The 24,685-nt window shown below is 55.8% G+C and overlaps 1 protein-coding gene across 1 annotated transcript in view; it reads right to left on the bottom strand.

Moving 5' to 3' along the window:
- Positions 1-1,007: 1,007 nt before the first annotated feature.
- RUNX3 (RUNX family transcription factor 3) overlaps positions 1,008-24,685 on the bottom strand; it is a 65,008-nt gene continuing 41,330 nt past the window's right edge. Inside the window, exons 4-6 of the mRNA XM_024238356.3 lie at positions 20,328-20,432; positions 8,685-8,843; positions 1,008-4,123 (exon numbers count right to left, since the gene is read on the bottom strand). Coding sequence (XP_024094124.1) covers positions 3,579-4,123; positions 8,685-8,843; positions 20,328-20,432 — 809 coding nt within the window. The 3' untranslated portion in view covers positions 1,008-3,578. The remainder of the gene's footprint in view (positions 4,124-8,684; positions 8,844-20,327; positions 20,433-24,685) is intronic.

Raw genomic sequence — 24,685 nt, 5'->3', positions numbered from 1 at the left:
CTACATCCCCTACAAAGTGACCCCATATAAACATAAATAGAAACGGTCTTGGCCGTGTAGATGCCGTTTCAGGACCAACCCTGGCAGAGGCTGCCCAGAGCAGACCCACAGAGAAGTTCTGTAGCTACAGCTGAGGTCCTGTCCAGAGATGGGCCTGCTGTCTTTTGGGTAAAAGGGGATGCCGGGCTAGGGAAATGGAAGCTTCTTGTTGGGAGTTGAGTTTCAGGCAGACCAACCAAACTGAGCAGGGCAAAGCTTTGGGAGTGGTTTTTGAAGTCAGTGGGCATCACTCAAAAATAAGGTCTGTTTCATGAAAATTTCCCTTCACAAATCCCAACTGGCCAGGCTCTGGGCTGTGTGTTGGTACAAATCCCAAGTGGACCAGGCCTCCCTGCTGGCAAAGTGGGAGCGGGGCTGTCAAGCCAGGTCCCCACACCATCACACCCATGCTACCATTGTTGGGCTGTGGTCCCAGTTCAGCCATGGACAACCCCAGGGAGGCATGGACCTTGATGACACTCCTTTGTACCTCAGTTGTCTCATCTGCAAAATGGGGGCACTGAAGTGGCTGCTTGCTCTCAATCCCCACTGTTGCTAGCTTGCCACAGATCTTGAAACACGAGCCTCAGACGGGGGTTCTCACCAAGGCACTTGGACTATCCCTCTGCCTCTGCCCCCTCCCCAAATCTGAATCTGGGGAACAGGCAGGAATTCTTCCCAACATGGCTGGGAAGAATCACAGCCCGCTCATGATTGGTGGAAGGGTCGTGGCACTTCGAAGACCTATTTGATGCTCTCCTGGGGTCCCAGCCATACAGGAGCAGGCCTCACTGGCTGTCCTGTGGCCAGGGTGGTCTCTGCAGCCATTCCTGAAGAAGTTGGAAGCAAGGAGATGAAGGCGCAGGGTGTCTCTGTTCCTGTTCCTTCTGGGCAACAGCGGGAGGTCTCCATCCTCTCCCCCACCCCGCCCCACCTCCATGCATAGCCCTAGAAACCTGGCACTGGACTCCTTCCACACATCTCAGAGTTGTATTATTGTAACAAATCAGTCAAAATTCCATTTTACAGTTAAATAGTACAGAAGACAGTTTACTGTACAAGCAAGTTGTGCATTAAAAACAAACACCAAGCAAATGATAGTGCAAAGCAGTTTCCACCCTGCTCCATCCTCTTGCCAGCTCTGGGATGGTTTTACGTCGGATATGAGTGCAGCAGGTGTCACACCTCAGCATGACAATATGTCACAAAAGATTGGTACCCACTACTGACAGGCTCACAGTAACACTGTATCAAAACATCTTCCTTTCCTCGTGCTTCCTACATCAGTGTGTTTGCCTAGTACAACTTTAAAGCAGCCTTGTAAATAAGGACCTACTTTTACCAGCCCAGGCTGTCTGTACCCACTTTGGGCCTCACAGACTCAGTACGGCTGCCATCACTTTTTGTCAGGGGATGGGGGATGGGGTAGGAAGAGCAATTTATTTCCTATCCCTGCCCCTCCAGGATCAGGCAGGGGTAGTAATCTGGGATGAGACTACAAAGTGCTGGGCACTGGGAACCCAAAGGTGCCTCCCACGCTGACCTGGGACCAGCTACAACCAGAGAACAGGAGGGAAGAAACTACCAGGACAATGGATTCATTAGCTGCTTCCTGAGAAGGCAAGGAGAGGCCCCTTGGGTGCAGGGAGTCAGCAGCTATTTTGAAGAGATGGAGACTGTTTTTCCAGTGAGGACAGGCCAAGAGAAACCGCAGCAGGTGGGAATGGAATAGGATCACCAGAAGGACTGCCTAACCTGCCAGTGTGTCTCTGGTGTATGGTTCTGGCCATTGTGACAGGTTGGGTGGGGACAGTGCTCTCACAGAGACAACCACTGAAGAGCATTTTGTAGGGCAGATTTCTGCATCCACAGAGGCCGAGGCAGAAAGTTAAAATACCGCATGCTGCTAGCCTTTATGAGTTCCCTTACGCCTTTTCTAAGCCTTTCTAGGGCCAGAGAACTCTGATGTGAGAATCCATGCAGCCTGGCCCTTGGGCAAGTGCCCACTTTCCCATTTTGCAAAATTCAGGGGCAAGACTTCACCTCGGAACACAGTGCAGCCAAGCTGTGGCTGGAGAGCCCTTTACAGTGCTTCTGTCCTGCCACGCACAGCCAGTGCTCCCCACCTCTCACATCCTGCCCACCTCCGCACAGCCTCCTGGACAGATGTCCTAGGGCCACAGAGGAGAGACAGCCCAGCGTCTCATCAGCGTTTCCCTCGTCCTCCCAGGGGAGCCTGTGGTGCAGGCTGGTGGGATGCTGCCTGATGGGGAGTGTAGCCCCTTCAGAAAGTATTGAGACCCTAATAACCCCACACCCTCAGGAGGCAGCTGGGGGTCTGCGGGGGGGAGAGGGGGTGGGGATGTTGCTTATAATCACGGAGCTATCATAATCACAGAGCTATACCTGTAAGAGACCTTGTGTTTGAAAATGTTAGATTAAGCTTCTTTTTCTAAAATCAGTTTTAAAAACTGTTTTTTTTTTTTTTGCTCAGGACTATTTGCTTTCAGAGCACAAAACAGGTTACAGACAGGTGTGTGCCAGGTGTTGCAAGATTTGGCTGGATCCTCCCAGGCTTGGGGGATGGGGCACAGCTTGGCTGGACCCAAGGGGGACAGGGACATTGATGTCTGACCCAAAATGATCCCTCACCTCAATGCCTTCTGCTAGGACCTATCTGGCCCTCCTGTTCTCTCCACAAATGGAAATCATGAGACCACCTAGGGGAAAGAGGACCTCCTACCCCTCCCCCCACCCCCCCCGCCGCCCTGCCAAGAGAACAGAGAGTGGATGCGTTGAGCTGGTAAAGTGCATGGAGGAGCTGGCCTGTAGGTGCTTTCCTGGGTTTAAGGACCTGATGCCATAGACTCATCTTCTCTGGGGCCTGGGACCCATACGGCTAGGGGAAAGCCAACAGTTAGGAACGGAGGGGAAGCTGGGCTGGGGGGACTGGCTTGGATGTATTCTCAAACCATCTCTGCCAGCAGCGTGCTGGGTCCTGCCCCATCTGTACAATGAGGGGAACCCCGCTCAAGGGTGGTGGGGGCGGGGGACACTTTCCAGTTCTGACTCAAATCTGTGTAAATGCAGAGGGGGCTGGACCCAGGGGGTGCAGGGGCTCCAACGAAGGTGCAGGGGTCGGGAGGCTTCCCAGGGCCTGAGGCTTATCTCTGGAAGAGAGATGGCCTCTGTCCCAGGAGACATGGGCCCCATGCAGCACTGGGCATAGCTGGAGACAGTGAGGTCCTTCTGGGGAGGTGGCAGGAGGCTGATTCCCCACAGAAGTATGGGATGAGATGGCCAGGATCTGGGCCGGGGGCAGTGTCCCGGGCCGGGGTTGGGGTGGTTCCTCATGCCTCTGTACGAGGATGTGGCTGCACGGATGCAGCCAGAGCCACCTACCAGCCGGGACCACCCTGGGACCGAGACCACCCTGGAGCGCAGGTTCCATTCCTGCCCGGAGCCTCGGAGCCAGCCCATCACTGGTCTTGAAGGTTGTTAGGGTCCCCGCCTCCAGCGGGAGGAGTCCACCAGGGTGGTCAGTAGGGCCGCCACACGGCCTCATCCATGCGGCCTGGCGTGCTCAGGGCCGTGGGTGAGTTGCTGTGGCTGCCGTCGGCCTCCACGCCATCACTCTGGCCGCCCAAGCTGGGGTTCATGAGGTTGCCGGCGGCGACAGAGGCAGCGCTGCTGGTGCAAGAGGCCAGCATGCGGGTGGGCGAGCGGTCGCCCCCACTGCTGCTGCCAGCCACCATGGAGAACTGGTAGGAGCCAGAGGATGTCCCGTAGTAGAGGTGGTAAGGGGACGGGTTGGCCTGGAAGGGCCCGCTTTGGTTCTGCGGGGCCCCCGGGTAGGGTGGCGGGAGGTAGGTATGGTGGAAGCGGCTGGTGGCCGGCATGCCCGCCACGCTGAGGCTGCTGATGCTCGTGCCCGAGGGCGTGGCGCTGTAGGGGAAGGCAGCTGACATGGCCCCGGGGTAATGCATCCTGGGGTCTGGGAAGCGGCTCTCCGTGAGGGCTGGCAGCGTGGGGAAGGAGCGGTCAAACTGGCGGGGGTCGGAGAATGGGTTCAGTTCCGAGGTGCCTGGAGGACAGCAAGGAAGAGGTCAGTTGCAGCTCAAGACAACCCCAGGAGGCCTTCCTGAAGAATGACCTTGGGCTCTGGTTCCCAAGGCCCATCTGGGGGACCCCTAGTTCTAGACCTGGCTCTCCTCTTCCTGCCCTAGGCTGCCCGGGGCTTCCCCTGCCAGGACTCTCAACACAGACCTGCCGGGAAGCTGGTGGGAGCGTGCCCCGGGCCAAGAGGGGCCATGGGAGCCCCCCCGCAGCAGCAGCAGAAGAGAGGGGGGGTCTTTTCTTCTTTTTAAATCCTCCTTCCCAGCCTCGCAGAGGATGCGATGGTGGGGCTGAGGGCAGAGTCAGCTCAGGCCTCCCAGCAGCCCTGCCCAGGCAGGTTCCTCTCCCCACCGGCCCATGTTAACAGCTGGGAAGGCCGTGGATGTGGAAAGGGCTCCAACGACCGTGTGAGACTGGGAGTTGGAACCCGCTTTTGAAGACAAGGAAATGGAGGCAGAGAGAGAGCAAGGCTGAGTCTCTGTGGCAGAGAAAGGACTGGTTCTCATCACAAGGTCTCTGCTGGGGACACACGTGCCTCTCCTGCCCAGGTGCAGCATGCGGAGGTTCTGTGCGCTCACACCTGGGTTGTGGGCACTGAGTTCACAGGAGCTCTGGCCTCCACCTCACCCTGGGCCTGTGTCTCTGGTGCCGACTCGTGGCCACACAGTGACTGGATGCCACCCTCACCTGCCTCGGCAGCAAAGCGAGACAGCAGTCAGACAAACTTGGGGACCCAGACCCTGACCTGGTCACAGTGTCCAGCCCAGACCCTGCCCCTGCTCCCCCAGGAATGTGGCTTCTCAATGGGCTCCAAGGCAAGGGTGTTCCATCCTCTGTCCCCAACTTTTGTCATCACAGACCCCCAAAACCTCAGCATTCAAAGGGGCTCAGGGATTGAGTCTAACACCCTTGATGGGGAAACTGAGGCCCAGACAGGGTGAGGCACTTGCCTCAGGGTCACACAGCACATTGGACCTGGCACACAATCCTAGGGCCTCTGGTCCTGAGCCCCAGCACGTACTTGAGAGGGAGCTGTCCCGTCTTTGAGGCAGCACAGGATCAAGGCTTACTGTGTGGCTTCTGGAGCCAGACAGTCATCCTGGTTTGGACACTTACTAGCTTTGTGTCCTTGGGCAAGTCACTTAACCCTCTCTGCGCATCAGTTTCCCCATATAAAACATGAGACGATAACAGTTCATCAGGATTCAGTTAATTCACAGAGTACTCAGAATGGCACGGGGCACAGAGCAGGGGTCCATGAGGCTTTGCCAGGCCACTGTGGCTGTGGTGCCTCTTACTCTGGGTACCGAGGAGAACTGGCTCATTCAGGGCCCTGCCAAGTTGAGGCCCTGGTGCAGGGCCTCCCTTCTACTCTGGCAGCAGGGGGAGGTGGATGAGCCCCCAGCAGTGGTGCAGAGGTGCAGTCTGTCCAGCCCAGCAACCCCTCTGTGTCACCCACCAAAGGATAAGGGCCGGTGCTAGCCGGGGTGGGCTCTGCCTGCCATGCCGAGGCTTGGCTGAGGACGGAGAGCTATGAGCCTGAGATGCTGTGTGACGTCGGCTGGGACCTGGAACTTCTCGGGGCTTTGGGGTCTTCCCAAGTCAGCTGGGGTATGTTTCCCTCAGCAGCGGACTCTGGCCCTGGGTGTGGATCCGAATGGAGTGATGCTCCTGGCTTAAGAAGATGTGGGGACAACAGTCTGGGTGGCGGGGGCCTTCTGGGACATCTGGGATGCTCCCTAGTAGGTCACTTGGCTGTCCCTGACCCTTGAGGCCGAGAGCCTCCGAGGCACCTGGCTGCCAGTTTTCATCTGGGGAGCCCCTCGGGGGGAGAGGTCCTGTTGCAGGTGCTGGGCACGTCAGCACAGCTGAGACGGGCGGGATGGAAGTGGGTGCTGGCCGCCTGATGGGAACCCCATTCTCAAGACGAAGGAGACAAACGGGGACCGCAGGATGCAACGGCAGGACTGTGCCCCTCAGAGCTCACGCGGGCTGCAGGGAGCTGGGCTGGGCCTCCCTGGACCTGCCACCGTCCCCTCCAGCTTCTCTCCTCAGGGCCACCACCCCTCCTCTGGGGTGGTGGGGGAAGTACCTGCCCTCAGCACTCCCTCAGACCCCCCAGCAGCTTCCTCGGAGCTCCTGTACCCCCACCCCGCGGCCTCGCAGCCCCAGGAAACCCGAGCTGCCCGGGGCACTGTCGAGCGGCCAATCCCAACAGTGGAAGGAAATGTTTATTTTCTTCTCCAGATTGCCCCGGCTGCTGCATGGTGGCTGAATGAGCCCTTTCAGCTGTGAGAAGCCCCCATTGTGGGCGGCTGCGGCTAGGGGCTGGGGCTGGGGCTGGGGTATGGGAGGTGCTGGGGTCTCTGCATTGCTTGCCAGTGACCAAGGTTGGGGGGTCAAAGCAGTTAACAGGCACCGAGGGAAGTGGTGGTGGGATATCCCAAGGGGGATCCCCAGGAGGGAGTCCAAGGGCAGAAGGAGGTGGGCCTGTGAGAGTGACTTCCCAAGCCTGGGTCTGCCAGCAACCCCTCTTTGTCAGGGACCTCTTTCTCCCCACTTCACAGATGAGAAAACTGAGGCTGAGTTTAAGTGACTTGTCTAAGATCATATAGTCAATGCCTGGCAGAGCCTGAATTCCTAGCCTGGTCCAGCTGACTGCAGAGTTCATGCTCCTGCCCTGTCCTGGTCATCAGAGGCCCTTTCTCTCACCCAAAGGGGATGGGCCTGAGGATGGAGAGGCCTGGCTGCCTGTGGCCCAGTGCTGTTGGGGACTAGTGAGGGACTGGGCCAGGCCTCAGGAGGAAGCAGGCAGAGAAGCAGAAGTCAGCCACTGCCCCACACAGGCTGGGCTCCTTTCCTCCCAGCCCAGGGTGGAAGCAGCAGCTGTGCCTGCTGTGGGGCCAGGCACTGATTCCCAAGCTGTGCCCACCCAGCAGTGGATGGGCAGATGTGGGCTCTCCTTCCATGGGGGCTGGTGGACAGGAAGCCACTGTTCACCCCACCTCCTGGATTCTGGCCCCCCCGCTGGGCCCCGATTCCCCTGGCCTGGCTCTGTCCATGGCAGGGAAAGGCTGGCTCTCAGGCTACGGCACCTCGACAGATGCTGTGGGCAGCAGAAGCAGGGGCAGCTATGCGGCAGCGTGCAGGGCTCCTTCCACTACCTCTTGAGAGCAGACCTCCAACTCGTGGGCTCAAGAGCTGACAGTCTCAAATGCACTAGCTCCTGGGCTCAGAGAGGCTGGGCCTGGGGCTTCTCCCGACCTTGGCGTCTCAGCAGGACCAAAGCCAAAAGTCCTGAGCCCAGGCCAGAAGGGGAGGGGTCCTCTCTTCACACTGAGGGCCTGCACCAAGGCCCTGGCCACTGCACTATGCCTGGAACAATGTCAGTAGGGAGACCCAGTCAGCCCCCACCTCAGCGTGGCACCAGAGAAGGGGGTGGGGCAGGCAGACCGGTTGGCAGCCCCTTCCAGGCCCCTTTATCTGTCCCCTCAGAAGTACAGAAAGTTCTTGGGAGCAGGTACTGTGGAGACTGTGGACCTGGTCACAGATGGGCTGTGTGACCCGAGGGTGGCTCCGAACCTCTTAGGCCTCTCAATTCATTCATCTGCCAAGGGGTTCTAACCAGGCTCCGGGGAACTGAGAAAGAATGGGCACAGTCCGTGACGGCAGCCAGTCGCCTGCCTCTGTCCACCCAGCCACCAAGCACCCTTGGTACCCCACTTAGCCCGAGGGCCGGCTGTGCTCACAGCCTCCCATGTCCACAACTCACTGACTAAGGAACAGAGAGATGCAACCGGCAGCCATTTAGTGAGCGGCTACTATGCGCCAGGCACCTCGATACTCCAGAAGACCTGCCTGAGGCCTGACTGCAACTGTGCTTGCTGTATCCGTCTAGGCAGTGGAGATGGAGACCCCAGCTCAGTCTTCCCTCTCACCTCAGCTCCTCCTGTTTGGGAGGACACTCTGGGCAGGGTGGGAGACCTTTCCCAGGAATGCTATGTGCCTCTCTAGGGTTGGAATGTCACTTAACTGTGTGCAAAGTTCGTGTGAGTGCAGTAATGTCACTTGAATGTCATCCCAGCCCTGGGTGGAGGCATCCACCACCAATCCACTTTTGGATGAAAAATCGCAGGCTGTGGGGCAGGGGTGGGGAAACTGTACATGGCAGGGGCGAGTCTGTCACGGCTCCTTGGACAAGTCATGCCCCAATTTTAATAGGGGCACTATGGGGTTAACCCCATTTCCCCAGGCACAGTGAACTCATGGTATGCAGATCCCTGGGGCCAGGCACCGGGCATGTGTCAATAATGTCAGTAAGTGTTTGCTGAGTGAATGAATGATGGCTAGCACACAGCAAGCCCACAAGAACTGTCTGCAGGTGCCAATAAGCACCAGCAGCTCCTCTACAAAACAAGGGGGTGCAGTGACCGATCTTCAGACAGACTTTTGGTCTGGGGCAGATTGGACCACATCCAGGCCCTCCACCCCCACATCACCCCGCTGCAGCCCCTCCCTCCATGCCGTACCTTGGATTGGGGTCTGGGGCTGGCTGCTGAAGTGGCTTGTGGTGCTGAGTGAGCCTCGGGGGCTGGGTGTGCTCGGTGTCACCCGCATGCGCAGCCGTTCCAGGTCCCCAAAGCGGTCAGGGAACGGCTTGGTCTGGTCCTCCAGCTTCTGCCGGTGCCCTGCAGAGCACAGGGAGCCCATCAGCCTTTGCTTCCCCAGAGTCTCAGTGGAGACAGAAATGCCTCACTCTGCTGGGAAGATCTTCCTGAAGTCTGACCTTAGGCCTCTGCTGGGAGAACCCTGAGGTCACCACCAGCCTCTATAGAGGTTTTCAAAAGACTTTCTGAACAGAAAATGGTCGTTATGTGCCACCCCACATATCTAAACCTCTACAACACACGGTGATCTAAACCCCTACAACACGCTGTGATCTAAACCTCAACAACACGCGGTGATCTAAACCCCTACAACACGCGGTGATCTAAACCCCTACAACACGCGGTGATCTAAGCCTCAACAACACGCGGTGATCTAAGCCTCAACAACACGCGGTGATCTAAGCCTCAACAACACGCGGTGATCTAAACCCCTACAACACGCGGTGATCTAAACCTCAACAACACGCGGTGATCTAAACCTCAACAACACGCGGTGATCTAAACCTCTACAACACGCGGTGATCTAAACCTCTACAACACGCGGTGATCTAAACCTCTACAACACGCGGTGATCTAAGCCTCAACAACACGCGGTGATCTAAACCCCTACAACACGCGGTGATCTAAGCCTCAACAACACGCGGTGATCTAAACCTCTACAACACGCGGTGATCTAAACCTCTACAACACACTGTGATCTAAACCTCTACAACACACTGTTTGGCAGAAGAGGAAACTGAGGGCCAGGTGCAGTGGCTCACGCCTATAATCCCAGCACTTTGGGAGACTGAGATGGGAGGATCAGTTGAACCCAGGAGTTTGAGATCAGCCTGGGCAACTATCGAGACCCCTGTCTGTACAAAACTTAAAAAAAATAAAAAGAAAAACTTAAGCCAGGTGGGGTGGCACAAGCTTGTAGTCCCAGCTACTGGGAAGACTGAGGCAGGAGGATCACTTGAGCCCAGGAGGTGGAGGCTGCAGTGAGCTGATTGTACCACTGCATTCCAGTCTGGGCAATAGAACGAGGACCCTAGATCTAAAAAAGGGAAACTGAGGCAACAGATATGAGAAAGTGGCTCATGCCCCCAAGGGTCAGGGAGATAACCCAGGAGCACTGCCACCCTCTGCCTCCCAGCATCCCAGCCTGCCTTGCACACTGTCTCCCATGTCTACAAGAACAATGGGAGGTGGCCCCAGGATGGGACTGCAGGCTTTTCCAGCCCTAAGTCACTCTGGGATCCCCAGAACATACCTTCTTCTCTCTGGGCCTCAGGCAGAAAAATAACTCCACCAGGATGCTGGGCAGAGGTGTAGGGGGCTTGCGTGAGGGACTAGACAGCCATCTCTGCCTGGAAGCTGGGGTCGGGGACGAGACGTCACACCTGGAGAAAACTGCCAGCATTTTCCACTCCCTATCTGCCAGAGCCCACACAGGAAGAATCCCAGCCTTACATCCAAGGGCTCAGAGGTGCTGGGAGGGTCAAGGTGGCCAGGCCCCTGCCCTCCTGCGGCCTACTGAGGCCGAGGGACACTTCTGGAGTGACATCAAGCTTGCAGGGACCTCCCCCGCCACACACACTTTTTAAATTACTGATTTTACATTTCACAAGCAACATGTGAATATTTACAAAAATAAAAGCATTACAGATAAGGCTCTTTCCACCGCTCTAAGCTCCTCTCCAGAGTCCCCACTGTGACCAGTTTCTTTCCAGACATTTTTCGTCTTCCATGAATGGAAAACACAAAGTAAGTTTCTTGTGGAACTCTCTTGAACAGTCTCAGCCTGGGTGTGTCATTCTGTAACTTGCTTTTTTATTAGCACACCTTGGAGCTCAAACTCAGTTTCCTTATCTGCAAAATGGGAAGAGTAATCCAGCCCCACAGAAATGACGGAGTTCCCATAAAACCCTGGGAATCCTCCCCACTACGGAAGGGATTCAACAAGCATGGTGAGAATGACACTGCTATCCCTCCTTTCTGCTGGCCACTGGAGGCACAGTTCACTCCACAGTCCCCTCCACCCACACTGCAGTCCTTCCCAAGCTTCTCCTTTAGTTCCCTTACATGCAACGCTTCCTGGAACGTCCCTGTTCACACCCCCTAGTGGCTGCGCCTTCTCCAGGGCTGACCCGAGGAAAGGACGGCTCCCTTGGAGGACTGTGCACTCCAGGGTTCGGCTGATCAACCCTAACACGGTCACGGCCGTTCCACCTCACGTGACTTGGCGGGAGGCTGCCAGGCAGGCAGGGTGGCCAGGCCCTCTTTTACAAGTAAGAGAACTACAACTGCGGAGAGTCGAGGAAGCTTGTCGGAGGCCACACACCGAACAGGGGGTGGGATTTCCTGGACCTGGGACCCTTTAGAAAAGATGGCGGCTAGGCGTGGTGGCTACGCCTGTAATCCCAGCCGAGGCAGGCGGATCACCTGAGTGAGGTCAGGAGTTTGAAACCAGCCTGGCCAATATGGTGAAACCCCGTCTCTACTAAAAGTACAAAAATTAGCCGGGCGTGGTGGTGGGCACCTGTGATCCCAGCTACTCGGGAGGCTGAGGCAGGAGAATCGCTTGAACCCGGGAGGCGGAGGTTGTAGTGAGCCAAGATCACACCACTGCACTCCAGCCTAGGTGACAGAGCAAGACTCCATCTCAAAAAAAAAAAAAAAAAAAAAAAAAAAAGGTGTGGAAGGGGATAAGGGGAGGAGAAGGTTTGCCTAAGGCCTTGGGTCTAGAATGACATGTGCATTTTCTAGACTGGCAGAGGGAGAAGAGGCAAGATGTAGGTGGGAGGTAAAACAGAACTCACTGCGCTTCTTGGGGCCTGGACAAGTGATTCCTGGGGACTCGAAAAGTGGGAAAAGACTTCGACCACTGTAGGGCATGAGGGGACAGAGCCCAAGGCCTCGCATGGGCCTGATTTCTGATTTTCAGAATGGGAATGCAATGGATTCTGGTACTTGTAGGCCCCCAAGCTCCCTACACATCCCTGTTGGAAGCTCAAACAGGCATCTGGGAGCCTCAGAAAGAAAGCAGGGGGCCTGGGAGCCACAGGGGCTCAGCCAGTCACCAAGAACCAGGGAGCCCTACCTTCTCTTCCAATGAGGCCCCAGACCAGGAATCCATGGGACACTTGGTGGCAGGAATAAGACCATTTGGTCTCCGGCCAGGCCCCCACTGCTTCCTCCCAGGGCCCTTGGCAACAAAGGGGAAAACATGGGCTGGGGGCGAGTTTAGGTGGAGCTGGGGCTGCAAACTCAGATGCCCATGGGGCTGGGGCAAGTCACGTGAACGAGGCAAGTGGGATGGGTGGGGCCTGGGGCGGATGGGGAGGAGGTGCCTTGTGGAAGGCACCTGACTGCTACCCTGAGGAGGGCAGGCCCAGTACGGCCAGAGCTTCCAATTCCAGACCGAGTCCTCAGCCGTAACAAGCCTTGGAGGAAATGCTGTCCTTGCTCCTGAGGCCACTGGAAATGGCAGGGAGATGTGGATGAGCTGGGGGACAGGTGAGCAGAAGAATCTTAACAGGCATGAAGCCTGCCGGGTGGACGTGGGAACCACAGACTGATCCGACAACAGCCTGAGTGCAAAGGATCTGGGTGTTTTAGTCAGCCACAAGCTTGAAGGGAGCCAATAGGGCTGGTGCAAAACCTCAGGCCTTGTTACTTTCGTCACAGGAGAATAAAGTCCCCTGTTTCTGAGTCACACCATGTACCAAGTGTTTACAGTTACTCCTGTGGCCTGGCGGAAGAGGGCGGGGTTCACAGCCAGCCTGGGTTCGAGGACGGGTCCTGTCACTTGCAGTCTGCTGGCCTCACTCAAGTCACAATCCTTTCCCCCACCCCAAGCTGAGGTGTCCCCATCACACTGTCTTTGTGGGTTGAGGTGCTGGTCTAAGGTGTGGACACTTTCCAGCCACGTGGGTCACCACCATCGTGACCATCGCTTTTATCTCTGCTCATGCCCAAAGGAAGCAGAACTGTCATCCCCATGCTGGAGACCGGGGTGTGGAGGCCAGGATGCTAAAGTCATGTGAGGAACACAGAGCCTGAGCAGCAAGGCAGGATTCACACCCGGATCCCCCGACTCCAAGCCCAGGGCTCTTTTCTGACACTTTCTCTTTTGTTCCCAATGTTTAGACGGGGCCACTGAGGCTTCACCATGAGACCAACGCTGAGCGCCTGTTCTGGGACCCAGGCTGCCGGTCAGGTAATCTGACCCCAGAACCCATGCTCCCACCATATGCTCCCTTGCCCTCGGTAGGGCAGACTTCCCGGAGGAGGGGAGTCCAACAGCACTTCGGAAATTGCTTCCTTGTTACTGTGGAACGCTGGAGCCACTGCCAGGGAGGAGAGAGGGGAGCCAAGGCGGCCCCACGTGGCCAGGGCGCCAGAGAGTCTCAGAGCCACGGGGCCAGGGCTCTCACACTGAGAATAGGACAGCAGTTCCTGTGCCTGAGGAAAGAAGATGGTCTTCAGAAAAAGCCTCTTTCATTCGGTTACCCAGAGCGAGAGCTGGGTGGGGAGCTCTGGCTCTAAACCACTCCGTCACCTCGGGCCCAGTCCTGCTACGCCTCAGTTTCCCCTCTGCAGAGTCTGCTCACTGAGGCCCCTTCCTTTTGAAAGTCCCTGATTTAAGGTAGCAAAGATCAGCCGCTGGTCAGAGGGGCCCCAGAAAGAAAAGAAGGCAGGGCTGCTGGCCCCAGGGCCCACTCACTACCACTTCTTCCTGCTGCTGCTGTTTCCAGTATTTCTCGAATATTCTCTGCCCCACAGTCTTCAGAGCCTCAGCTCAGGACAGCCTCTGCCAGCAATGCTTTCTGTCCTGTGAAGCCCAGTCCAGGAGCCCCTCCTCCAGGAAGCCCCCCTTCTCCCACATTAGAGCCCCATCACACCTCTGCAGGCTAGGACTGCCCTTTAAAGCAGTCGCCAGCAGGAGTGGAAATCATCAAAATGGCAGCAGATGCTTACTGGGCGCTTCCTCCACGGCAGCGTCTAAGCAGCTGACAAGCACCATCTTGTTTCGCCTTGCAGCATCCCCTTGAGTAATGTCTGCCACCATCCTATCATATGGGTGAAAAAACTGAGGCTCTGGACAGCCAGTGAGCTCAAGGTCATGCAGAAGACACACGGCCACCTGCTCTCCCCAGAGCCTGTGTTTTCACAATCGGGACTCCACAATAGATGTTAGGGCCCCGTCCAGCCCCAGGGCCCAGAGCTGCTATCTGCAGGCCCAGGAGGATAGGACTTGGGAGAGGAAGATGAGAAGGTCTCAGTGGACTCCACCAGGGGCCCTTCCCTGCTCTGAAGCTCAGGGTTGAGAGTGCAATTTCCAATCATACCCTGCTCTAGCCCACCAAGTCACTCTCTGCCTCTGGGCCACAGTCTCCACATCTGTAAAGTGGTTATCATACTGTCTAACCCCTGAGGGTGCCGATGAGCTGGAGGGCAGGCCACATGTTTTTAAAAGCAGAGGACTGAGACGGCTGGGGAAAGCCCCGCGTTGGCCCTCAGGGCCTGTCCTGGCTGCTGTCAGCCTCCAGCTGCTGGGCTCCGATCAGACAGCTCCTCCAGCACGGCCTGGATTAGTGCCTATGACCCTCACTTATGGGAGGGCAGATCCCAGCCTGCCCCTCCCAAGGGCCCAGTGGCCCCAAGCTCATACCAGGCAGCTCTCACCCACCAGTGGTCATGGTCTTGGGCAAGCCACTCTTGCCCTCTGGGCAAGAGTGTCTTATCTGCAAAATGGGGATCACACCTCTAACCCCCGAGGGTCAGGAAAGGTTTCAAGAATTACACAGCCCACCAGGCCTTGGTCCTTGAGGAAGGTGTTCTGGGTTCCCATTCTGACTTGGCCACCTGCTCCTAGGCAAACAGCTCCTCTCTGATGTATCTGTGCAGTGGGGGGTGACCAACCTCATAGGCATATGATAAAGGCCAAAGTGGGAGCAGGAATGCTGGGCCCCAGCCAGCCTGGGGACTCATCAGGGTCACACAGTGTGGGAGCTAGAGGACCAGGGCTGGATTCTGTGTTGGCGGCCCCTTTACCACTGTCCCCAGGGAATCCTTCCCCACCACCAGCCTGGCCAGCCTGGGGTCCTACCCCCGCCAGGTACCTGGTGCTTCTGGGGGAACCAAGAGACCATCAGGGTTACCCCCCTGCCTCCATGCAGGCCCAACACAAGCCCCTGTCATAGGAGTGGCAACCATTTTAGCAGGCATCCATGATGTGCCAGGCACTGTGCAAGGTGGGCCATGCATGTCGTCTCCAAGGGTCATATCCCTCTGACAGGCTGTGACTATCACCCCCATTTTACAGATGGAAAAGTGGAGGCACACGGTCAAGGTCATATGGTGTGTGGCACCCCTGAGATTCAAACCTGGAAAGGTCACACACTCTATGGAGCTCAGCTGCTAAGGTCATTGCTTCCCAAGACCTCCATGAGAGAAGAGCTGGGTCACCTGGCCGTAAGGTCCAGCTGGCAAGAGGCCAGCTCAGTGTTCAGCCTCTTGGGAAAAGCAGAGTCGGGCAGGGCCACAGGAACAGCATCATCTGCTGGGGACAGTGTGGGCTCCAATGACCAGGCCCGTCACCCATCTGAAGCCACTCGGCAGCCTTCTTGGCCGCCTGGTGCGGCTGTGACCCAGACACAGCAGCCACTGTCTGCCCAGCAGCAGGGTGGGGCGCCGGGCCCGAGGCCGGCTCTGCGGCCTGTCAGGAGATTTACACCCGACTCTTAACAGCCTCGCGGAATCACAGGCGGGTGCCGGGCCTGGGGTGGTCTGCTGTGAATCGGCCCCCTGTGAGCAGATGAAAGCCGGGTCGGTGGCTGGGCAGGGAAACGGGCTGGCTGGGGGCCAGCGGGCAGGGAGGCGAGCGGTTCCCTCCCAGGGCTGCAAGTGGGGCTTCCAGCGGCCTGGGGTTGATTAGGAGAACCCGGGAGGTCTGTGGTTAACCCCTTCCCTCCTGCTGGGCAGACTCCGCTAGCCCTGCCCCTAGCACAGGGGACACTCCTGGGGGTTGTGGGGATCTTGGGAGCCAGGGACCTGGAGCAGTTGCCTCTCCTCAGCCCAGGAAGAAACTGCAGAAATTCTAAGGCCTTCAAAAGCCCAACTGCGGGCTTAGGGTCACTTCTCCTGCCCACGCCAAACCCTCGGCAGCCACACTCTGCTGGCTGCTCACTTCAGGCCCCTGCTCGAAGGTCACCTCTTCAGGAGGCCTCCCCGCCCTATCCCTTGTCCCATCCCTTGCACGCTCCACTCCTTCTCCCAGCTTTGTTTTTCTTCACAGGACTTCCCACTACCCGAAATGACATTAATGAATCATTTGCTTATTCATCAATGATTTATGGAGCAGCTCTGAAGGGCTCCTGCCTACATTCCCAGGGTCTAGCTATACCAGGGCCTGGCAAACCAGAGCAAAAAACTCTGCCCTTGTAGAGCATAAACAATAGGGGGCCGGGTGCGGTGGCTCACGCCTGTAGTCCCAGCACTTTGGGAGGCTGAGGTGGGCGGATCACTTGAGGTCGGGAGTTCAAGACTAGCCTGGCCAACATGGTGAAACCCTGTCTCTATTAAAAATACAAAAATTAGCTGGGCGTGGTGGCGTGTGCCTGTAATCCCAGCTACTCGGGAGGCTAAGGCAAGAGAATCTCCTGAACCTGGGAGGTGTAGGTTGCTGTGAGCCGAGATCTTGCCACTGCACTCCAGCCTGGGCAACAGAGCAAGACTCCATCTCAAAAAACAAAACAAAACAAAATGGGAGAAATGAATAACAAATGAAACAAACTGTCGAACTAGATCGCACCTTAGAAGGTGGTAGTGGTAAATGCTCGGGGTAACCTTAAAGCCAGGAAGGAAAAGGGGGAGAGGTGAGGAAGGCTGTGTGTGTGCCACTTGAAACAGGGGGGCTGCTGAGAAGTGCAGAGGCTTTAGGGTGTGAAGGAGTGTACCATGCATCTGGGGGTGTCCGGGGAGGAGTGTTCCAGGTAGAAAAAAGAGCAGTGCAAAGGCCCCCAAGGCAGGAGTGTCCCTGGCAAGTTCAAAGACCAGCTCCAGGAGGCCAGGGTGGCCAGAGCAGGATGTGGGAGGGAGGGCAGGGGGTAACGGGCACAGGCTAGGTGGGCGTGAGGGCCGTTCCCCCACCGTGGTCCATGCCAGACTTGCCAGGTGTCGCAGCCCCTCCTGCTGGGATCCTGGACTCGGCTCAGCAACCTGCTTCTTAACCAGCCCCCAGTGACTCTGAGGGACACCAGCACTGAGAACCTCAGAAACCGAGGCCACACAGGCAGGAAGCCACCAAGCCAGCCTTCAAACCCAGCTGGCCACCTGGCTGCAGGCCGGGCACGCTCTGCAGAGCACCAGAGGGGAACGACCCGGCCACAGAACCCACAGCCGGCCTCAGGGATCTACAGATTCCCGGTCCTTGGCTCCCAGGACCAGCCCCTACTCCCACTTCACCCCACAGCGGGCTCAGATTTCAGAGGGTCGGAGGTGGCAAAACAGGAAAAAAGCCGGGAAAGGAAGTCCAGGAGCACAAAAGGCCTGTAACAACCCGTGAAGGTTGTGGGGGCACTTCCTGGGGCCAGGCCACGGTAAACTCAGTCAACCTTCACAGTGACTCCCCTACGCAGACACCAATACCATCCATTTGACAGCTGAGCACACTGAGGCGAAAAGGCCCTTCCAAGTGGCCCTCACTTCCCGCAGCCCCCAGGTCGGAGCCCCCAGGGTGTGCTGACAGTTACGTTGGGCAAGAGGTTTTGCGCCCTGGCCTCTATCCTCTCCTGGGGCTGCCCAAGAGATCAGTTACTAGGGACTTTGCACAGGGCCTGACACAAGGGAGGGGACTGCTCAGTGACCAGGAGCCACCCTTCACTCTTATAGATGGGGACACTGAGGACCCAAAAGGCCAAGGATTTGTCCAAGGCCAAAGACAAAGGAGTGGGGCTGCAACCCAGGGTATGGGGGGACATGATCTCAGGGCCAGGATGTGCCAGGGACAGGGGCAGGCAGGTCCTAAGGATGGGGGACCTAGTAGACTGCCCCCCGACTCCATCTCTGCTCTGTTCTGTAAATAAAACCACTGATCCAGCCCGTGCCAGGGCCCAGAGAGGGAGGTCACCTGTCTCAGGTGGTGCAGCAAGCCTGGCTTCTGACGCTGTGGGTCTCCAGGCCCAGCCTCTGTCCCTCCCTCTTGTTGCCTCATCCTGAGCCACCCCTTTACCTTCCAGCTCACCCCAGAAGGGGCCATCTCAGGTCTGGGAGACCCAGGCAGGGAAGAGCAGGCAGGGGATTCTGCTGGAATCTCCCACAGGCAGGGCTGAGTCTCCACGCTCATCCAGGGACCCCAGCAGGGCAGAGTGGGCGGCTCTGGGGTGGGCTGGGCTGAGCGTGGAGGGCTCTCAGAGGTGCCAACCTTGTCCGGTCCCTTGGGATCTTCCCACCAAGCGTCAAGACCCTGTCCCGTGCCTCCCTCTTTCTGGAGTGGCTCACCTCTTTCTGGAGTGGCTTCTGAGTGCCGCATCCCCACCCAGAGCCCAACTGAGGCTCCTGTCCATGCTGACCCTGCCCCTGGAGACGTAGGGCAGGGCTGCCACCTCCTTTAATGGAGACTTGATGCCTGCACCTCTATTACCAAGGCAGCCACCCAGCTGCTGCCCATGAGAGAGCTCACCGTTGATTAATGGTGGTGGTGGGAGTGCAGGAAGGGGGCTGGGTACTAAGGATGACAAAACGCTGCAGACCCAGTGACTCATGGGACCCCTCTGTGCTACGGCCATGTGCTGTCCACACGTCACCCCTGATCTCCAGACCCGCAGGGTGGGTGGCATCATCACACTTCATGGAGGAGGGAGCTGAGGCCCAGAGAGGTCAGTGACTTGCCCTAGGTCACACTGCAGATAACAGCCCTGGCTAAAGTGACGGATCACTTGCCAACCCCCACCGCTAAGTGCTTTCTATAGATTAAGCCATTGTTTCCTCACAATAGCATCATGAGGTAGCTGCTTGTGTGAATCTCATTTTTCAGTTCAGGAAACTGAGGCACGGAGATGACCAGCCCAAGGACCCACAGCCAGGAAGGCTGGCTCGGAACCTGCTCTCTACACCATGGTGGTCTATGGCTCACGAGGGCTTCCCACCTTGAGACTCCTGGAGTCACTGATCCAGTTCTCAGATGACAAAACTGAGGCCACAAAGAAGACATGACTTGCCTAGGGTCACGAAGCCCAAGGCCAAGGGCATGGGCTGGTCTATGTCTGATCTCAGCAGGAGGGAACCGGCAGGAGTGTGGCCAGAGCAAGTGCTGGCTGGGAGCTGATGGTGCAGGCCTGAGGATGCGTGCAGGGGTTCAGGGCTGGCAGAGGTGACCCTGAGAACCCTGGAGGGAGACTCTTCCAGGGCTGCTGGACTCAGCTCCAAGCCTTTCGCAAGTGGCCAGATGCTGGGATGGGCCCAGGAATTGGATGATGGGGTGTCAGGCCCAGCTGACTCCCAAGAAGGGAGGGGCCGGCCCAGGGCTAGGCCTCCTGCCCCAGGCCTCCTGCCCCAGGCCTGCTCAGCCTAGAATCTTGCCTCTGGGAAGACTGAAGCCTGGGGCGCCTTCCTGCACCTTGCACAGCATTAGGTCCTATTCAGGTACCCAACTCCCTCAGGCCTGGATTCTCTCCTCACTGGAACTTGAGTGACCCCTCTGGCTCTGCTGTCACGAAGATCCCATTCAACAGTGACTGCAAAAAGGTCTTCTAAACTGCAAAGGGTCACATTTCTGAGAAAGAGAGGGGTGGGCCAATCCTCAGTGCACCAAGCTGAAGATGCCTCAGGGAGGTGGGATGGAGCTCAGGAAGCTGGCTGGCTCTATTTCATTCATTCATTCATTCATTCATTCATTCATTCTGTGGACACAGAGCCTCGGCCTACCCTCCCACTTCCCCAGCCTTAATCTGACCTTCAGCAAGCAGAGAGAATTAAACACAAACTCGCTTTGATGGACCAGAACTCCCTGCTCATAGGGTCCGGGTGCCCGGACTCTGGGTGACCTGAGCAAGTCACATGCTAAGATTCAAAGACTCAGTTTCCAAGGAAGAGGCCTGGCCTCACAGCCAGACCAGCCCCTGACTTTTGATCATTCCTGCCCTCCACGCATCCCTCAGCCACCGGCAGAGAAGCTGGGGGCAGAGTAAAGCCAGCCTGGCCCAACCTCCACCCAGAAACACATAAGCACCCCACAAATGCCACATCTGAAAGCTTTCTCCATCCTTTTCCTTTCCTTGACTCCCTCAACAGTCTCCACGGACAGTCATCTCCACTCCCAGCCTCCTCGCTGGCCTCGCACAGTCTCAGGCTAAGCCCAGAGGGTTTAGGGGTTTGCCAGCAGGCACACAGTGTGTGGGGGCACAGAGCCAAGGACTGCAACCCCCCAGGAGGGCTCCATCTGTCTGACCTAGCTGCTGTCCTTCCCGCACTGGACCCTCCTCCCCCGCGCAGGGGTTCAGGGGGCTCGGTGGCACTTACGTCTGGGCTCCCGGGGTCCGTCCACAGTCACCTTGATGGCTCGGTGGTAGGTGGCCACTTGGGTGGGGCTGGTGAACACAGTGATGGTCAGAGTGAAACTCTTCCCTGGGGAGAGTGGGGTATAGAGGCAGGCGGTTGGCACCTGGAGCTTCCACAACACCCTGCTCTCCCACCTGTACCTACCCCTGGAAGCCCCTAACTGTCAAGAAGGGGCACTCTGTCCTCTCTGAACCTGGGCAGAAGATAGGGCTCTGGGTGAAGTTCAAGACACTGGGCTTGGCATTCAAGGCCCCTGGGGGTCTCACGCCAACTTTGTCACCCCTCCTGCCCCATGCCGTGGCCACCCTGGCTTATGTTCCCCTCTTCTTGGCCTTTCTGCTGTCTCTTCTATTCAGAAACCCACACGATTTTGTGGTGGGGAGCAGGATGGGTATATTCTATTTTCTGAAAGTAATTGGTGATCTTTGTAGAAAAATTCAAGAACATAGAAAATATAAACAAAGAAGAAAAGACCCCCCCACAGTTCTACTAGCTGGAGATAGACACCGTTACCATTCGGTGTTTTCCCTTTCAGCTCTTTTGTATGGGTTTGTATATTTACACAGTTGCAGTGGTACTAAAATACAGATTTTCATACTGTTTTTTTTTCATTTAACATCACATCAGAAGCACCTTCCCACGTCATTAAAACTCCATAAACTTCGTTTTTAATGGCTGCAAAATATTTCATCTCAAGGAAGCCTCCTCATCTTTTATTTATCTACCTCCTTACTCTTGGGTATCTACATCGTTGCTAATTTCTTATTGATGTGTGCAGCTGGAGCTGAAAAAGGACTGATTTGGGAGCTGCAGACATTTCTTCTGTAGACACAACTGTTATTTCCAGAATGTTGTTCTATTTTTAGATAGACATTTGGCTCCAAAGTCTCCATTCAAAATTCCTGAGAGGGGAAAAAACTTTTAAAATACTATTTTTTTTTTTTACCATTTAAAATAAAATGAAAGTGACCTTCTGTTTATAAAAATCTTTGTCTGCATCTCTGCTTATTTCCTTAGAATAGATTCCAAGAAGCGGTGAGTGATTTCACGGCAGCAGAGGGTTGGGACATATTACGGGCGCTGATCCCTCTTGGAGTGAGATGACTCTCCGGAGAGATTTAGTCGTCACCCTCGCGTGTGAGGCTGCGTCACACCCCAGGGATATGCCTATCAAGATGGAAGATCTTTTACACGCTCTTGATTTTGTTTGCCTTTTTTTCTATTACTAGTGAGACTGAAACTTTTTATATGATTATTATCCACCATAATCCAACACAAATTATTGCTTCATGTTCTTTTACTTTCCTGTGAAGGTTTTAGTGCCTTTTAAAAATCGCTATATATTAAGCTTGTTAATACTTTCCATGCTGTATTTGTGGCCATCAGTTTCCCAGGGCACAGGCCTGCACATTTTGCCTTCACACACTGGGTGGTTTTTCATTTTCACTTCTATTTCTCGTTCTTCTATCGTTTTATGTTTAGACGGGTTTCTCCGTGTAGAAAGCAGTTTATGAAGATTTACTTTCGACAGTCTTCTCTCTACTTTCTACAGTGAATTCTCCGATGTGTCTGGGAGTTTGGGGGTCTAGGTAAGAGTCCTCCTCTCACCCTTTTCTCTGTTATGATCCACAGCCTCATGCTCTATGAGATTGGTGGCAGGGAGCGGGAGAGATTTGTGGATCCCCCAAGCCAGACTTTATCCCCCTATCCCTGCCTCTGGATCCCACGTACAAGCCTGGGAACTCCCTGTGGGTAGGAGCCAATGGTCTCGCACTCTCATCTGTACCCCAGGGCTGGCACAGGATGGTCACGGAGGGAGGCTGCCCAAGCACATCCCTCTGGTGTCCCCCTGACATGCCTCCAAGGTGAGCAGGTAGGTTTCAACAGCCCCACGTTGCAGGTGGGAGAGGAAGCTCAGGGTGGAGACCAGTATCTCACAGTTCTCTTTGCATGGCCGGGTACTTGTTAGTCAACTGATCAAGTGAAAATTCTAGCCCCAGAGGCAGGAGAATCCGGAACAAAATTAAACCAGCCAGGCTGCCAGGAGCCACGCCACAGGACCCAAGGCCCTCTGAGACATCAGGGGGAATTTAAAGCTCAAGACCCACTGAGTGTGACTCCAGCTGGGAAACAAGGGGCTTCTCTGGAAGCCTCTTCCTAAGCCAGCCGGCTGAGGCAGGGATAGAAATTCTGACTGCACTTGCCCCCAGAGCCCCAGGTCAGAACAGACTTGGTCTCCCACTCTCAGGTCACAGGGGCCACTTTACATGATTTCTGGAAGCAGAAAGTGCAGATGGTCTAGGGAAGTGCCAGGCAGATGCCTCAGGCTCCCTGCCCGACCCCTCCTACTGCCTTTCCTCACTCTGAGGTCATTTCTCTCCTGGACCTCTTCCTCCTCCAACCAGCCCAGCACTCTCCTGGGGTCCCTGAGCCTCTGACCCTGCCAGCATTGTCCAGCATCTTCTTGGTTATGACGCGGAGTTTAGGCAGACAGCCCAGAGCCCTAGGGGCCAGACTGGAGACACGGAGGACTAATGGGCCCCAGTGCCCTGCCACAGGGCCCCGGGCCCACAGCAGCATTTGAAAGTTTACTAACACGCTCCTTCAGGTTGCCCACCTTCTCAGTCAGGCCTTCCCTGGTCACTTTATCTGAAGTAGGCATTTTTAATTTTAATCAATTTTTTTGAGACAAGGTCTTGCTCTGTCACCCAGGTTGGAGTGCAGTGGCATGATCATAGCTCACTGAAGCCTGGACCTCCCGGGCTCAAGTGATCCTCCTGTCTCAGCCTCCTGAGTAGCTGGGACAACAGGTGAGCACCACCATGCCCAGCTATTTCTTTTTTTTCCTTCCTTCTTTTCCTTCCCTTCCTTTCTTTCTTCCCTCCTTCCTTCCTTCCTTTCCTTTCTTTTTTTTCAAGCTTTTACTATGTGCCCAGGCTGGTCTTGAACTCCTGGGCTCAAGTGATCCTCCCGCCTTGGCCTCCCGAAGTGTTGGGATTACAGGCCTAAGCCACTACACCTGGAAGGCATTTTTAACTTGGCTCTGTAGAATTGAACAAGCCTGAGAACTAGGATAGGAAAAAATTACAATCGTATTGTCCCTAACCTCTAACTGAAATTTAGCATCACTCTCAAGTACGAGCGTAGGCAACAAACCACAGAGGTATTATCAGCCTTACCTGTGACCTTGTCACCAACAGACGTCACAGATACTTACATATCACATTACAGTTGCTGCAGATTGCTCTAAATATCTTTTATGCTCGTCACAACTTCAAAACCATGGTCGTCATTAGACCTAATGCTAGATCTTATTTAATACATTGAATAAAGCAGCACATTTACCACAATTTTTAAAGTATTTTGCTATGTTTTAATAGAATTGGTTTCCATTGTAATACTTTGTATTTGATTTTATACCTTAAAAATATCATTGTTCTGAGAAAGGTGTGCGGGCTTCACCAGATATCAGAGGGGCCCACGGGGAAAATAAAATAAAAAGCCCTAAGCAGATCAACCTGAAGTATCACAGGCCCTTCCACTCCCTTTCTCTATTCCCTGCACCTGCTGGAATTTTCTCACAATGCATATGCTTTTGATAATCCATCTACTCATTTTGTCTCCTTATACTAGATTATAACCTCCCCAGGGGCCCAAGTTTTTGTCTTGTTCATGCAGTGTCTCTAGCCCCTAGGACGGCATCCGGCACTTAGTAGGTGCTCAACAACATTTGTTAAATAAAGTAAGGGCAGAGATAATGGCTCCCATTTTGCACACAGGTACTAACGTCCCGCTCCTGAGAAGTGGGAAGCCCCCACCCATACCAGGTAGCAAACCACATGCCACCCCTGAGGTCACCAGCACTCCTCAGCCACTTCCACCAGCTTCCGAGCCTGTCACCACCCCTCCCAGGTACAAAGGAGAGGAGTGTGGGGCCTAAGAGGAGGCGTGAGAGGGAGAGGCAGGCATATGGGACCTCAGGAGACAGGGAGCCTGGGGAGCAGGGGTGGGAGAAAGCTGTCTCCCTGAGTGCCCCTCAGCTCCCCCGGCCCTGCCCAGCTCTCTCTCTGCCTGGCAGCGGCAAACCCATCCATCCCTCTCTCTCAGCCTCTAGATATAACTCCATGCAGGAGCCCCGCGCAAACCTGCAATCCATCAGGAAACCAGGAAGTGTAAACCCAGGCTCTCTGAGGGCTGGCCCTGGTTGCAGGGGAGAAGTCTGGGTCTGGGAAATGGGTTTCCTCTAGGGCTCCAGAAACTCCTCCAGGACCCATCATCAACCAGCCGGGGTGGCAGCGGGGCCTCAGGCAAGTCCTTGA

The sequence above is a fragment of the Pongo abelii genome, chromosome 1, assembly GCF_028885655.2.
Source record: "Pongo abelii isolate AG06213 chromosome 1, NHGRI_mPonAbe1-v2.0_pri, whole genome shotgun sequence".
Taxonomy (NCBI): Eukaryota; Metazoa; Chordata; class Mammalia; order Primates; family Hominidae; genus Pongo; species Pongo abelii.
Note: the sequence above shows the minus strand (reverse complement) of the source record. Positions and strands in the feature narration are given on the sequence as shown.